The 17,121-nt window shown below is 40.0% G+C and overlaps 1 protein-coding gene across 1 annotated transcript in view; it reads left to right on the top strand.

Annotated features, from left to right (window-relative positions):
- PARP8 (poly(ADP-ribose) polymerase family member 8) overlaps window positions 1–17,121 on the top strand; it is a 182,978-nt gene that overhangs the window by 127,786 nt on the left and 38,071 nt on the right. Inside the window, exons 12-14 of the mRNA XM_030567250.1 lie at window positions 500–1,064; window positions 3,163–3,216; window positions 3,320–3,415. Of these exons, the coding sequence (XP_030423110.1) occupies window positions 500–1,064; window positions 3,163–3,216; window positions 3,320–3,415 (715 nt within the window). The remainder of the gene's footprint in view (window positions 1–499; window positions 1,065–3,162; window positions 3,217–3,319; window positions 3,416–17,121) is intronic.

The following is a 17,121-nucleotide window of genomic DNA, read 5'->3' as shown; positions in this document are numbered from 1 at the left end:
TACAAGCTTCTCGAGCAGTTAAAATTCTAAGAGCCCATTATATCCTGCAATTGATCTGCATGCAAAACTCCTCTGGCTTGTGGTATCCAGAAATTAGCATGGTTTGAAAGAACCATGCTATAACAATTGTGCAAGAGACGTAGATTTACCCTTTTGATTGAAGAAGTCTGTTGCTCCGTGTGAAAAATATGGCCATGATTTTCAAAAATAGATGCCTAAGTAAGTGGCCTGAACTTAGGAGCCTAAATTTAGGCACCTATTTTTTTTAAATCATCTATAGCTAGTCAGATACACAGATATATGACTAATTATATAATTTTAGGAATAAAATCTGAATACAAATTTGCATAATCCATCGTCACTCTTTCTTCTGCGTTAAACAGATATTTTTTAAAAATACCTTGTTTATATGTATATTTATATGTAAAATTGCGTGTTTATTGTTTCATGGAGTTTTTTATTGTTCCTGTACTAGGTTTTCCCCTTATTTATTTTTAAGGTCGCCAAGTTATCCTCCACCTGGCTGTGGTAAAAACAAATCAAAACTGAAATCTGAACAAGATGGCATCTCCAAAACTCACAAGCTGCTGAGAAGGACTTGTTCTAGCACGGTTAAGTCTGAGGATGTTTGTGCCACAAAGTCTCACAGAACTTTTGGCCGTTCATTGTCTAGTGATCCTAGGGCTGAGCAGACAATGGCTATTAAATCACACAAACTGTTGAATCGTTCTTGCTCAGCAGCTGTCAAGCAAGAAGAATGCATCACTCTAAAGCCCCAAAAACTCCTAAGCAGATCATGTTCCGGGGATCCTCGATGTGAGCACAATAGCACCTTGAAGCCTCACAAACTTTTAAGCAGGTCTTATTCCAGTAATCTTAGAATGGAAGAATTAGATGGACTGAAGAATCACAAGTTACTCAGCAAATCTTACTCCAGTGCCCCTAAGTCATCCAAAATGGAGTTTTTCAAAGAACCCAGCATAGCAGAGGGCAGGAGGCTCTCTCTTACCTCAGGGCTTATTGGTATCTTAACGCCATCTTCCTCATCACCTTTGCAAGCTGCTGTGCGTAATAATCATTATTTTTTGTTTGTTTGTTTTTCCTCTTGCTTGTTTTTTTAAAATAGATTCATATCCAGGGCATACATAAATGCATACGTCAAGAAGGATTTAACGTTAAATAAAACACATCGGAAGTTACCTTTTTGGTCACTATTAAACAAAGACCTGCACACATACATGTCTGTCATATTAATTGGGACATAGGCTAAGACCGAGCTTTTATGTCTACCCCTGAGTAAGGGGCAGCATGCTGCTGTGCCACAGGAGCAACTCAGTCACATAGTTCCTTCCCCGGTTCCTCTCTTGCTCCATAGGGGAAATAATCTGCTGATGGCCCCATCCAGTAGTAAGTTCCTTCTCCCTTCATGCTGGTCAGCACATTGAAGGGAGTGGAGTTAAGGCTGTACCCACTCCTTGTAGGCACTGATGTAGGGGGAGAGTAATATTCAGTGGGTATTTGCTTTCTCCATAGTCTGTGCATAGACTGGTGATATGGGTAGGTTGAGCAGGGGATTGAAGCCCGTTTTCCCCCCTTGCAGCCACCTGGGGCAAGTCCCATACGTGCCCAGTTGTTCTTGCTTTGGGTTGGGAAACCCAATCGAAAGAGTTAACATGCATTTTACCAAACAATGAAAATACACTTCAATTTTAGTTCTGTCTGTAACTGGTCACTAAAAATAGGGAGGATGTTTTAGAATAAGTAAGAGCTAGTTTGCTTTCCTGTTCCAAGGCATTGGGAGGCAGTGCTTGTTGTCTTACATGTTAGATGTGGGGAGCTGGAGTCAGGAGACCTGGGTTCTAGTCACAGCTTTACCATTGATAAGTATGATATCTCAATTTCCCCACCTCAACAGAATTCTGAGATCCTTGGTCGAATGGTGCTATGTAAGTCTAAAATATTATTAAATATTCTAATTGTAATGAAATTACATTAATAGTGTTTCAGCCTGCTCATGGAAATTAGCCTAATAAGTCAACTATGAGCAACTCTCGCTGTATCTAAAAACAATAATATAGTATGACATATAAAGCTGCTATGTGCATGTTACTTGGTTGTTTCTGTAACTTGAACAACCAAAATTAATGAAAGGTGAACTGAAAAGTTTTACCTGCTCTCACCTATGTTTGGTGTTTCACTCTGAACCGTCGATGATGTCTCTGCTTTAGGGACCTGAATAAGCTCCCACTTAAAGTCAATAGAAATAATCCCACTGACTTTGGTGAAATCAAAACTACTAATAAAAGTAACATTTTTGTCATAATACATGAATATTGAGGAAATCAGCCTGTATGCAGTCAGGTGCAACTCCATTGACTTCAGTGGAATGGTATCAGGACTTACTTTGGCACTTTACTTATTAAAATCCTAGCTCCTTTCCAAAGACCCGCCAAGATACTTGGAGTGCTGTACAGGAAAAGAAGCAGCAGGGGAGGGAAACGAAAGGTTCCACAAATAAGTAGCTTGGTCTATCTCCCACTGAAGTAAAAAAGATGGTTTCAGGCAGATGTCAGGGGCAGGGAGTTCCACATCTTAGTGGCCACCGTAGCAAAGATACCTTCCAAAGTAATGTGTGATAACACTTTGAAATAAAGTATCCGAAAGAAGGTCTGAGCATAGATACTTGTTAGGATGAGGATCAAGGAAGAGGTTTCATGAAAAGTATTGTGGAAAGAGATTTTCTACTTTTTTTGTTTTAAAAGGCATGTTAGTAATTCAAGTATAAACACATAGTCCATATTATATATGTGTAGAGAAGCAGGATACACACACAAAAATAAAGAATTCTATTCATCTTTAAAATACTTGCTTAGATGTTTGTACATTAACATGGAGTCAAAGTACCAATGCTTCTTTTTGAAATTAGAGTTTTTAGGGTGTTTACAGATAAAGCAAAATCTCTCTAGGCAAGAGGTAAAGAAACAGATGAATTTTATTTTGTCTGATCTATGCAAACTAGAGATATTTCCAGATGCCAAAATTGTTTAATTCACAAACCTTCATATAAAAAAATACAAATGTTCTTACCATTTCCACAAGAAATCTGCAGCATCTCTTCTAATTAGCTCTAGCACTGAAGTTGCATGACCTTTTCTCTTACAGCCGAATTATGGTGCAAAATGCATTCCAATACGAGACAATGGCTTTCTTGTGCAGGTAAGATGTCATGCTTAATCTGTTTTAGAAATACTTTAGAGCAGGAGCTGTCTATTAATTATTTTTAAGCAGATGTTATTGTTCTCACTTTCATTGTTCTCAGACTGTTGAGTTTGCTGAGCAGCGGATACCAGTGCTGAATGAATACTGCGTAGTTTGTGACGAACCACATGTGTTTCAGAATGGTCCCATGCTGAGGGTAAGTTGAATGTGGCTGAGTTATGTGATGCATATTTTTTATGTCTTAAATAGCCATAGACAGCAAAAACCTGTTAGAGTATTCTCAAGTTATTCTGGACGCACTGCATCACAATGGTCTCTTTGGATAAGATTTTTTTTTTAATGCACATTAGATGGAACAAGCTGTCTAACGGGGAAGTTAATTACTGCCCAGCCATTCCTGTACAAATTAAAGTTCAGGAAAACACAAGGGAGACAGCAGGAGTGGTTCCTAAACTTGCATAATTGCTGCTCACAGGACAAGACTTCCTAGGGTTTGTAAACCTACTTCTATTGGAGGGGTCAGAAGTAGGCAGTAACCTCGGGACCAGTACTGTGACTCCAAGAAATATCCCTCCTTTCATCTTCTCTGAATTAGCCCGGAACTTATCTTCTGCACCTGGGGAGTCCCAGAACTCTAGATGAAAAAGGAGGCAAGATAAAGCACTGGGGACTAAAATTTTGGCCCAGAATCAAAAGGTGGATTTTGACATTTCCAGGGACCCACTTTGTATCAAAATTGATGAAGAACTTATGTGTAATGCTCCAAATTCAGGCCGTGCGAACCTCAGTCTATCATTCACAGACTGGTGGCCTCATGGAACGCTTTAACAGAATGCTGAAGAGCATGATATGGAAAGCAGAGTCAAGACAGGAAAAATTGAGATACCTTGCTACCCTACCTAATGTTTGCTATAAGAGGTTCCCTGGCTTCCTCCGGGTTTTCCCCCTTTGAGTTGCTATATAGTCACCACCCCCACAACATACTAGCTTTTGCCAGAGAGGACTGGTAAGAAGAGCCCAATTAGGGAAGGAACATCACTGAGTGTGTGATGCGGATGTGGGATAGAATAGCCCAAGTCACCCCCATATTGCGGGAGCACATGTAAGGAGCACAAAAGGCCCAACAGACCTATTACAATCATTGAGGAAAGGTTCGGAAATTCCAGATGGGAGATTGGGTAATGGTGCTGATGCCCTCAGCAGAAAGCAAGCTCTTGGCCAGATGACAGGATCCATACCAAGTTATTGAAGCTGTTGAGGAGGCTGACTATAAGATTTGACAACCTGGTCACCAAAAACGAGAAATTCAACCATGTTAACCAATTGAAGCCCTAGCCAGACAGAGAAACTTATATAGTCACCCTAGAGACACCACCCCCAAAAATAAATCTCAAGGACAGATAAAAATATTGCCCAAATTGACCACTGAACAACATATAGAGGTCATCAAAATGATTGAACGGAACCATGATATGTTCTAGGAAAAGCCAGGCAGAACCATAGAAATCCATTACCACATCATCACGGATCCAGGAGTAAAGGTGAAGGTTAAACCATATCGGATTCCAGAGGCTAAAAGAGAAGAGATCAGTATTGAAGTTAAGGGGATGCTGGAGCTGGGGGTCATTGAGTCCCACAGTCAATGGTCCAGCCCAATCATTCTGGTATCTGAGCCAGATAGTACAATGAGATTCTGCAATTACTTCTGAAAAATTAAATGAGGTGTCCCAGTTGATGTCTCCTCCATACCTTGTATTTTAAGTATTTCCCAGATATCCCCCTAGAAAGTACAGTAGAACCCCTATTTTATGAACTAATTTGGAATTGAGGCACTCTTAAAATAAAAAAGTTCATAAAATTACACACCTTAGTTAGAGTGGGTATAGTACAGTGTATGTATGGTGCATTGCATTGCTTTCTCCTTGTCCTTCAAACCACTGCAAAGTGATTTCCAGTGCCCCAAAGGTATCAGTACATGATAAGACTTGTTTCAACATCACTTTCATTATGTGATTTTGTTCCAATCCCTGACCCCCGCCATTGAGAAAAATGGTTAATATAAATGGTCATTTTTCAGATTGGTGTTCATAAAATCAAGGTTCTACTCTATGGGGAATTTTCAATGGTTTCATAGACTTTAAGGCTGGAAGGGACCTTCAGATATCTAATCTGACCTCCTGTAAAACAGAGAACATAGAATTTCATTCAGTTACTCCCCCATTGAGCCCCTTAACTTGGGATAAATCCGAGATAAGAAATTCTGCATAAAAGGGTAACAATTAAGATACTGCCTTGTGAAAATCAACTTTGGGATTACTTTACTTGCAGAGCACTCTTTTGCCTGGATAAAAAGTCTCAAGAGAGTCTGACTACACCTTGCTAAAGGGTTCTTAAACACTTAAGAGTCCATAAACACTGAGTTCTGGAGTACACCCATGTTAAGTGTTGAGAACACGAGGTACAGGTTGGGGTGGCTCTGTGCTGGGAATAGACAGAGAAAGTAATCACTGTAAATGTGCTGAGAGCTCCTTGGTTTGAGCTGGATTTCTAAGGCAAAATTCTCTCTCTGAAGCTTTACCAGGAGTTGTGGATATTTAGTTGTATTTGTGCCTATACAGCCATTTGTTGGGCATGGTATAGAGCTGCAACATGGCAGTGAGAGCTCAGGGAGATAAAATTCCTCACTGAGCTTCTTAGCATGCATAATGTCTGCTATTCCCTTCAGATAATGTAGCATCTTTTTCAGCCTCATGCATCCAACTAGGTCCCCTGACTGGTGCAAGGGATGGTGTCACCTACCCATTCCTTTCCAGTGCTGCTTTGGTGTCTTGCATTTCAGGCCAGACATAGTGGGAATTAAAGTGTGGGTGCCCATTGTGCCCTCACCCCCTCTGCTTGAAATCATCCACCTGCAGTGCAACTGCAATGGTCTATGCCTTTAAGAGATTTGGTAGATTCGACATGTACCAGGAAATGAAACCACCTAGATCTGATTGTGATGTAGACAAGGTGAGCTCCTTGAGGCCACAGTAAAGATCTGCTTGTTTGCATCTGGTTACACCTACCTTGCATACTTCTTTCAGCTGTGGGTAATGTACATATGCATGTAGACCCCTAGTCCAGGTATAAATAGCAGCGTAGACCAGAGGCGTGGTTTGGGTGCATAAAGTAAAAACACGTCTGGGAGTGTGGGTATGTACCCGAGTACATAACCTATACGGGTTTCTACTTACCAAGCCAGGCCTTCCTGTCCACACTACTATGTGCAGGATTTGCAAAAACTCAGGGGGATTAGTCACTCTGTTTTGTTTATCCAAGGAGCTATATTTATTGTATAGAATTCTGTCAATGTTTCATCAGAGGCAGTTGGAGCATGAATATTATTAAACATTTGTATTCCAGTAGCTCTCGAAGGTCCGAATCTAGGATCTCAATTCAGATCCCAAACTACAGTCACAAAATAGATTCTGAGAATTTCACTTTTCAACGTAGCAGATGAAGGCCATTTTATTCTATAAAGGGAGAATTACAATATAATACATAATTTGATAATGTGACTACCTGGTATTCATTAGGTAAACTGCTACGGCAAACCTGAGAGCCATAAGTTAAGTGAGAAAAAGGAGATTTAAGAGAAGACACGGTGATCATTTTTGTAGAAAACAAGAAAATGTACCTGGTAATTGGTTTTCTGCATTTGATCAGTGGATGGGCTCCAGTTCTGTCCTTGATGCTGTATAAGACACAGGAGACATAATCCCTAAAAAAGTTAACAGTTCAATTGATATGTAAACTAAGTGAGGAAAGAACTAAAGGCAATGCTTCCCCTGGTATGTTTACATGTTAGGGTTCTCTGTGGAAGGTGCATACTGAATTGGGGGAATCAGTTGGGAGTAACTTAATGCTGAGAGTATCAGAGAGATTGAGGGGAGTTGAGGTTGTGGAGATGGGGACCATTTTTGCCTCCTCTCCACTCTACAACATCTGAGCCTTATGGATCACTGAGGGAATTTTCTATCAGATCAGGAGAAGGCAGAATGATGATGCAGAGGCAACCCTTTTGTCTTGTGGGCCTCCAATCCACTCCAGGTCTGCAACATTTTCATCTCCCTCAGCCACAAAGCAAGAGGGGTAATTTCTTCCCAACAGCTTAGTACAGGTGCATTTTGGAAACTGAAAATAAAACTATAATAAAGAAATTGTGTTGCATTTTGGTGCTATAATAAAAAGGCAATAGTACCTCTTTAGTACAGTTTGAAAATCTTGCCATTACTTTAGAACTAGTATTTATATTCTAGGGAATGGGTAAATATTTTAATAATGCAGACAGCTGAGTTGTTACGTTATTAAAGAAAGAGACTGGTTTAGGAATCCAGCATATGATAATAGTACTTTTATTGCAAACATTTAAATATAATAAGCTGATGAATCATTAACAAAAGTGTTTATTAAATTTAAGCATCTGATTAAAATATGTATAATAAAAATACACCATGCTTGGCCTTTACATAACAGTGTTTGTAGTATGCATGTACCATCTATCAAATTGTCTGTGCTTTTTATCTGTCAATAGCCAAGGACATTGGAACAAACTAGCATCATTTGAATAGATCTTAAAGAAACATGGGATAGTTACAATGAGCAAGAACCTCCCAGAATGTATTCAGTCAGATGAGAAACAAAACCATATAAATAATTTTCTTTTGAATTGAGAAATCTCCTCTAGAGTGCCATCTTGTGTTGAAATCTCAGACTAAGTTCTCTGTAAAAACAGGGCAGAGGAATCCGTAGAGGAACCCATAAAAGCTCTGCAAAACTAATGTGAGATTATTTCCTTTGAAAAGCTGCATCCTTGAACAGATGTCTCTGCTCTTAACTTTTCAGTAGCAGGATGTAAACAACCAAATACTCTGAAATACAGTATTTGAAGACCCTGTTATTGATAGTGTCATAGCATTCCTTCTCAGATCTGAACCTTAGCGTTCAGAAAATGAGATGCTAGCACCTGAATCCTCTAAGCTTAATTACCAGCTTAGATTTGATAGCACTGCCACCAACCAAAAATATAATGTTTTGGGGCACTCTGACATCCCTAGCTTTCCCTGGGGACCCCAAGAACCTAGATGCCTTGGGTTCTTAAACCAAGGAGAAATAAACCATTCCCCCACCTTTCCCCCCTCCCAGAATTTCCCTCCCTGGGCTATCCTGAGAGATATTGATCCAACCTCTTAAATCACCATACAGAGAAGCATCTCCCTTCCCTTCCACAAAGAGGCAAACAGATTCACGGAAAACAAAGAGAGATTCTATCTCTCCCCCTCCCATCTCTCCCCCACCCATCCTGGTGAGTTATCCCAATCCCCTGGAATAACACAAGGGAAACAAGGGAAAAAATCAATCAGGTTCTCTAACAAAAGAAATCTTTTAATAAAAGAAAGGAAAAAGTAAATAATTATTTCTGTAACTTTAAGATGTAAATATACAGGGTCCTATAGCTTACAGACACCAGAAAGAGACTTTCCCCCCAGTACCAATACAAATTAAAATATTCCCAGCAACTACACGTATAAAAGTTAACCAGCCAGATCCACAATTGCAAATAGAGTAAAACAATCAAAAAGCCTAAACCGCCTGTTTTTACCTACTATTGGAAAAGAAACTTAGAGAGCCTGTAGTAATGTCTGGTCTCTCTCAGACCCTCTGAGAGAAGAACACACAACGGACAAAGAACACACACAAAAACTTCCTTCCACCCAAATTTAAAAGTATACTGTCTTCTGATTGGTTCTCTGGTCAGGTATCCAGTTCCTTGCTTGTAACCCTTTACAGGTACAAGAGACATTAACCCTTAACAATCTGTTTATGACATGCCCCCCAAATCGAAGACAGTGGGGAACCTCACTGGTGGCGATTTCTTCCTAGAACTCTAAAATAAACAGATTAATACAACACATGCACCTTTACATATACTACTAAGTATATAACTAACAGACTTGTACATTTTAAGAACACTTTTTAACTACTGGATTGTGGGAAACTTTCACGAGAGAGTGCATTAGCTACTTTGTTAGAAGATCCTGAAATGTGTTGAATTTAAAAATCAAAATATTGGAGAGCTAAACTTCATCGAAGAAGTTTTTTGTTGTTCCCCTTGGCAGTATGAAGCCACTTTAGCGCAGCATGGTCAGTTTGTAGCTGGAACCGCCGTCCCCAAACATATGGGCATAGCTTTTCCAGGGCGTACACAATGATGTAGCATTCCTTTTCAGTGACTGACCAGTGGCTTTCCCTCTCAGACAGTTTCTTGCTGAGAAACACGACAGGATGGAAGTTGTGATCTGGTGCTTCCTGCATGAGAACTGCTCCTATACCACGCTCAGATGCACCTGTGGTTACTAGGAATGGCTTGTCAAAGTCCGGGGCCCTGAGCACAGGGTCAGACATGAGTGTCGCCTTAAGCTGGGTAAAGGCCTTTTGACACTCATCAGTCCACTTAACTGCATTTGGTTGGGTCTTTTTGGTCAGGTTGGTCAGTGGGGCAGCGATTTGGCTGTAGTGTGGTACAAATCGCCTGTAGTACCTGGCCAAGCCTAAGAAGGATTGGACCTGTTTCTTTGACTTTGGGACAGGCCACTTTTGGATAGCATCCACCTTGGCCTGCAGGGGGTTTATGGTTCCTCAACCCACCTGGTGTCCCAGGTAAGTCACTCTGTTTTGGCCTATTTGACACTTTTTGGCCTTAACCATTAGTCCGGCCTGCCTGATGTGCTCAAAGACCTTTTCCAGGTGTTCTAGGTGTTTGGGCCAGGAGTCAGAAAAAATGGCCACATCATCGAGGTAGGCAACTGCATATTTGCCCAGTCGTGCTAGCAGACCATCTACCAGCCTCTGAAAGGTGGCAGGTGCATTTCGCAGCCTGAAAGGAAGTATATTAAATTCATACACCCCCGCATGGGTGACGAAGGCTGACCTTTCCTTGGCAGGTTCATCTAACGGTACTTACCAGTACCCCTTGGTTAAGTCTACTGTAGATATGAATTGGGCACCTCCCAACTTTTCCAATAGCTCTTTGGTGCGTGGCATTGATAGTTGTCTGGACGCGTTACCGCGTTTAGCTTACGGTAGTCCACGCAAAAGCGTATTTCCCCATCTGGTTTGGGTACTAGAACCACTGGAGATGCCCATGCACTGGTAGATGAGTGGATTATACCCATCTGTAGCATGTTCTGGATCTTCCGTTCTATAGCAGCTTGGGCATGAGGAGATGCCCGGTAGGGTGGGGTTCTAATTGGGTGAGCATTACCTGTGTCAATGGAGTGGTATGCCCGTTCAGTCCATCCTGGGGTGGCTGAGAACAATGGGGCGAAGCTAGTGCACAGCTCCTTGATTTGTTGCCGCTGCAGACGTTCCAGGGTGGTTGAGAGGTTCACCTCTTCCACGCCACTGTAATTTTAAGATGGTAACACTGATATATCTTATAACAATAATAACCTTAGTTTTTTGGAATGCTTTTCATCCTGAAGGATTCAAATATAATTTCATTGTGGGTGAAATCCTGGCCCCATTAAAGTCAATGGTAGAACTCCCATTCTCAGTGGGGCCCATGTGTATATATGTATTACTCAGCCACCACTGAAATTCAGCCACCCTGGTGTGTAATGCAGTAGCCAGTGTGTTGGAAGTACTACACAACAGGTTTTAGGAATGGAATGGAAAATAACTGAACTACAGGGGAAAGTATAGGTATGCAGAATATTTTAGCCAAGCTAGAGTTTGACCAGTATACTGGAATTTCTTGCCAGAGGGCTGCAGGATCTTTCATGACCACAAGTGCTCAATACCTTGTTTTTTTACCTCTTCTTCTCTGAAAAAAGCCTCCTCCAGCAGTCCCCTGCCCCTTGGTGCCATGGTGTGGAATTGGTTCCCTGTTGCCTCCGAAGGACAATCCCCCAACATCACTACAGCATAACGGGTTTGCTATGCAGCCAAGCAATGATCCAGCCCTGTGCAGTTTGAGATCACAGATTGAATCTATATTATCTGTCTGTTTGAAAAGACTTGAAGTTGAAACAAATATAATTTCTTCTGCCCAGACTACAACTATACCATAGGACAAAGAAGAGAAAAAAGGCAGAACATATGACTTGAATTTGGGGGAGAGGGTAACAGAATAAGTCCGTTTTCCAACCCACTCTACTCTAATATATTTAATCTATGTAGGTTCTTATACTGTGCCCAGTGTCATGGTCTCTAACATGTTCTTCAGCAGTGCTTTTTAAAAATTAATGTGAATACTGTGAGATTTTTGGGAAACATTACCCACAGTTTCAAGAAGAGAGATTATTAGATTATTTATTTCTGCTTGTTCTCTATCTGCCTTCCTATAGGTAACAGTGCTTCCAGCTGTGCTGAATGTGCTCTGATCACATGGAAAGTTGAAGTCAAATTAAATAGAGAATACCTGGTCACAGTTGAGTTACCACTTCACAGTAGTGAATAAAGGGCCTTCCTAACGTTATAGACTTTTCTTCATGGCAATGCTGTACGCCAATATTGAGACATTGAATTTGCCCGTGCAGTCTTCCCCTCCTCCTATTAAATAAAGAGAAAAGTCACCCATATGCCTAGCTGCAGCAGCAAACCAGTTTTAGCTGCTGCTAGTACTGGTGATGTCAGATATCAGTATTATTTTTTCATTAGCTTCTGTAGCACTCCCTGATCTCTGAGGACATCCTTTTCAGGAATCATACCTAAGGAACATTGCAGGTCCTGGAATGGAAGGGTTCTATAGAAGTGCAAAGTATTATCATTATAGGTGCGTGCACACACACATTACTTTACTTCTGAAGCCTTTCAATTCCATTTGTTCTACTGTCTTTTTACACAGGAGTGCTGTGCAATTCCATGGAAGTTACACAGTAGATGACATTTTAAGTCTTCTTGTGTGTAATTTTGCCATTGTGTTTTTAGTAAGAGGAACAATTTTTTTTTTGTTTCAGTGGCAAATTTGCCAGAAAGTGTATTGTTAAACCGAGATGCCCAAAGTGCCTGTCTGTCTGTCTTTGGCATTTCTAATACATAGCATCACAATAGCGTGTACACACCATTGACTCTGTAAGTGGAAAAGTGTCCCAAACATTTCACCTCCCTTGAGAAGAAATGGGGGTTTTAGAGCTGGTAATTGAAAGGAGTAAGGCACTGGGGGAGTGAGCATTGCCACTAATGATTGGGTACTAAGGAAAGTATGTGATCTTCAGGGAATGGGATGTTGTTTATTATTTTGGGTGGCTCCTTACAGTCTCTCTTTTGTTGCCTTTGTTCCAGAGATGGAGACCCATATTTCAGGCCCTCAATTGGTGGCTCTTCCTCCCTCATTGGAGCAGTCTTTCTCATTGGCTGCATGTAAAGTAAATGGGAAAGGCTGCTGCAGTGTCACCATATTATTCCAGCCTTCACAGCCTCCTCCATGCGAAAGCGTTTTGGAAAGTAACATTCCACACTCCTGGTGCCTGCTCTATTATAAAGACATGGAGATACTAAGAGATGCACGGATTACTTTTTAAGGTTCTAACCACTTTTTTTCCATGGTTTACTCCTTCATGTCACATTATTGGCAACCACTGGTATCCCGAGTGTCAAACATTTGGAGAGTGGTATGAAGCACAAGATAGAAAACATTTTTTTTTCCTCATCTCTACATATCAATGCCATTAATAGTTTAACAAGATGGTGATAACATTTTAGTGGGTGGCGGTAAGAACATCTGCGGTATGATGTAGTGTTTTTCAATGGAGTCATACCCAGATTTCTTTTATTCCAGAAATATGGTAATCAATTAATAAAGAACTCTATGAGTTGGAACCTCCTGCTTGAGTGAATTTGTAGGCAAGTTGTCTTTTAGTGGAAATACGACAGTATTTTTCTTCCTTGGTTCAAGGTGTTATTGTAGAGCACTTGGGATCTATATTTAAAGAAGAGTGTTCATTATCACAGTGGTCACTATCTTTTCTGTATGTATTATCTTCCATCTGCAACAAGAAAACCAGAATTCAAAATTGTGACATACAGCACAGTCTATATTGGTCCTGCGCCTCCTGCAGTAGAAATGGTGTACAACCTAATACTCCATGTTTCAGTATAATATTTCTGTTGAAACTGGATGGTCACCCAATAAGATGGAATTGAACTTAGCTCAAAGGGCCAAATTCTGCTATCAGTTAACAAGTGCAACCCTGTTTATCTATATAGTTTGTATGGCTCCCATTTCTGTAATATCTGAAAACTTTGTCATTTTACAGAGGCATGGAAAAAAACATGGAAGTGACTTGTCTAAGTTCAAGGGAAGCCTGTGGCAGAGCCAGAAGTTAAGTGCAAATATCCTGAGTCACAGAAACATAGGAATTGCCAGACCAGATCAGACTCCATGTCCACCCAATTCAAGTAATATTCCTCCACAAAATGTGTTACAAGAAATAATGTTAGCTCTGGATAGTCTTGATATCCATGTAAATATACAATCCTTTTTTGAATCTTGTTAATTTCTTTATCTCAGGGACCTTATGTGGCAGTGAGTTACACAGTCTAATTGCACAGTGTAGTTCCTTTTACCAGTTTTTAATTTCTCCATCTTTTAATTTAATTGAATGTCCCCTTGTCCTTGTGTTATGAGGCAGGGAGGACAAAAGTCATAATCTAGAGCTGTACCCACAATACAGCTTCCTCCTACTCCTGTTGCAGTTAATGAGCATTGCTTCTTTAGAACAGAATTTCTCCCTGGCCATTTAAATTACACTGGGCAAAAGTACACAAATCTCACAATAGCACCTGCCTCCCAACTTCCATTCACAAATAACTATTTGTTCATTGAGTTGTGGGATTTGTTTACATAACTGGGGTGCATGTGGGCTCACTATAGACATTTGAAATTTTAGCCCTTACATTAAGCTTGGAGACTAGTCTGCGTAGTTGTGTGGTATAAGAGAGACAAAAGAAAGGTCCTGGTAGGCTCTGGATGTTTCAGCTCTATGGTAGTATATCATTTATTTAGAATATAATTGCCGTTTAGGTGGTATGAGCTCACAAACTGGAGAATTAGCAACTATTATGTTGCCATCACTCAGTAATGAGATTACGATAAGACACACACACCAAATCAGACATGAAATAAACATACAAAGCTCAAGGGTCACTTGCAACAGATTCCACAAACTAGATGCATTTTTTTCCCTTCGGTTCCAGCATACTGTGAGTGTTGCCAGTACTACGGCATCGTATCAGCACTTATCCAATGTAATCAAGGTAAAAACAGACAGTTTTCTCCTAAGGACAGCCCAATACCTTCCTTGTAAGAAGTTGAACACAGCACATATATTTGAAAAATCTTATCTTCACCACCAGCTCCTTTATTAGGAGAAGTGAGAAGATTTTTAATGGTTTCACCTTTGCCATTTATGACATCTGCTGTAAGTGAGCCTTCCTTGAGTCTTTATTTTTAGATCAATAGTAGTTAGGTGTGCCAGTCATGTTTCAGCCTCATTAGTGTGTATGTGGCATCCCTCAGAGTACTTCAGAGGATGACACATTGCTCTTCTGAGCACAACTTCAGAAAGCTTTAGAAAATGACAAGATAAACCAGGTCAACATGAGCTCTGAGTATTTTGTTTGTTGTTTTTTTGTTGTAGTTAATTTAAAGGTCCGGAAATTATATTAGACAACATACGCCCACATATAGGAATATGGGCACATGCTTTTGTAGTTGGAAGACCTACCTGCTATTTACGGCCACGATTTGAGGCAATGCCACTTGCTTTATAGCAGATAGAAAACTCTATGATTATTCTTTCTTGTTCAAAGCAGCTGTGACGCTCTCAAAGGTGCTTTTGAGCATGGAGAGGGGGGATAGCTGAAAAGAAAACTCAAGATAACCCTACAGGGCTAAAAAATGATACAGTTTTTGTCATCTGTTCCTTGAGGCCTGTTAACAACCAGGGCTCTTACTTTTCTCTGGCTTTTTCCCACTGAAATAATTATCCCTCTGAATGGTCTTTCAGCACTGATGTTCTTCGCTCAGCCATCAGTTTTGTGACAGTCCTCTAAATGGCCTTCCATTTATTCTCTGCATCCTGATTAAAAATAAAATATCTTTCAGACTGCTGATTGTTCTGCCATAAGCTGTTTTTGCTTAGAGAGAATGACAATACTGTTCTTCAGACAATACAGAAAGAAATTGCACACATTCTCAGTGGTGAATGTTAGCATATACTCTGTCGACTACAGCGGATTCCTTCCAGTTCATTTCTGGATGCAATTCAAGTTGATGTAAAACACTATATGGCTTACATCCTGACTGTCCAAGAGACTACATCTCCACATCATCTTGTCTAGGCCAGAGATTCCCAAACTGAGGGTTGCACCCTGCTTGGGAGGGCAGGCAAGGGTGGGGATTTGAAAAGCTTTAGGAGGAAAAAACGTACTGTGCACATTCAGAGCTGAGTGGCCAGAGAGCCACCGCTAGCAGCACTGGAAAAGTAAATGATCAAATACATTTTAGAACCACTGGTCTAGACAAGAAAGTTGTAATGATTTAACTAAATCAATTTAGAAATGTATGTAAGCTAAATCAATATCAAGTGTTCATAAACCAAAATAAAAGTATCCACAAAATGGGGTTGTATCAATTTAAAGTTAATTATATTTTATGTATTTATTTACTTATTTTTTTATATTGTGGTAAGACCTAAAAACCAGTCATGAACCAGGACCATATTGTGCCATGAACTATACAAAAAACGAATGAAAAGACAGCTCCTGGCTGGAGACACTTACAATCCAAATATAAGACAAGAGACAACAGATGTATACAACAAACAGACAATGAGTGTTCAAGGAGACTGGTCAGCATAAAAAGCAGTGGTCACAGCACACATCAGCTGCCTTACCATTGTTGAATTTTTGTAAACAGCTCACAATATTGCCAAATATTCTCATGATTTTCTCGCAAGTCTTGCGATTTTCTTAAAGCCCTGGTTCCTGGCATCAGCTTACTACTCAATAATATCATCTTTCATTTTTTTATTTTAAGTATGTTTCTAGCTCAGTGTAAACTAGTGAGTGGGAATGGCAATAAAGCTGTAAGTTTCAGTGCTTTTAAGACTCTTTCCTAAGGGCTTATTATCCACCAGTCACAAAACCAGAAAGAAAATCACTGGGCAGTAATTCCCAAAAGGCCTCCCTGGCTTTAGTCATCCACAAATTCAGACTCCCCTTCCTTTTATACTCTGCCTGGTGTCTTGGTATGACCAGCCAAGACATTCACTCTCTAGAGACTGCAGTGTCACTCAGTCTCAATTTTCTGTCTGCATGCTGTTATACTCTTCAACATATACATTGAAGTTGCAGAGGAAGAGTCAGCACAGATAAGTACAGAGAACTCACTCTTATATGTTCCATATAAATGCCTTATCAAAGAATTTATAACACTAAGCCTTTATCATTGCTTCCTCATTTATTACTAGTCTAACTTTTATTAGTTTTTTACTGCATAACATCATGGGTGGAAGGAATATATAGATTGGCCTATTGATAAGTGTCAAAAATATCATTTTTATGTAACAAGAAATAAAAGAACTGATCTTAAAACAATCACTTCTCCTAGGACCATTGCTTAGTTAAAAGTTGATCTGTAAAGGATGTTAAGAAAAATTGGACTTGTGCTGCATTTTACTTCTTCATGATTTTTAAAGAAGATTGGCAGATTTTTGTTTGTTTGCTTTTAGGGGAGGGGTGTTTCCTGCTGATCTTTTAATTTAAGAATATCAGGAATGTAAAATCTGGTCTTATTTGCTTTGTTGGAAGCCCAAAGGGAGATAAAAATATGTTTATTGTGAGCTCTTAAAAGTTTAA

This window comes from Gopherus evgoodei, chromosome 6, assembly GCF_007399415.2.
Source record: "Gopherus evgoodei ecotype Sinaloan lineage chromosome 6, rGopEvg1_v1.p, whole genome shotgun sequence".
NCBI classification, from domain to species: Eukaryota; Metazoa; Chordata; order Testudines; family Testudinidae; genus Gopherus; species Gopherus evgoodei.
Note: the sequence above shows the minus strand (reverse complement) of the source record. Positions and strands in the feature narration are given on the sequence as shown.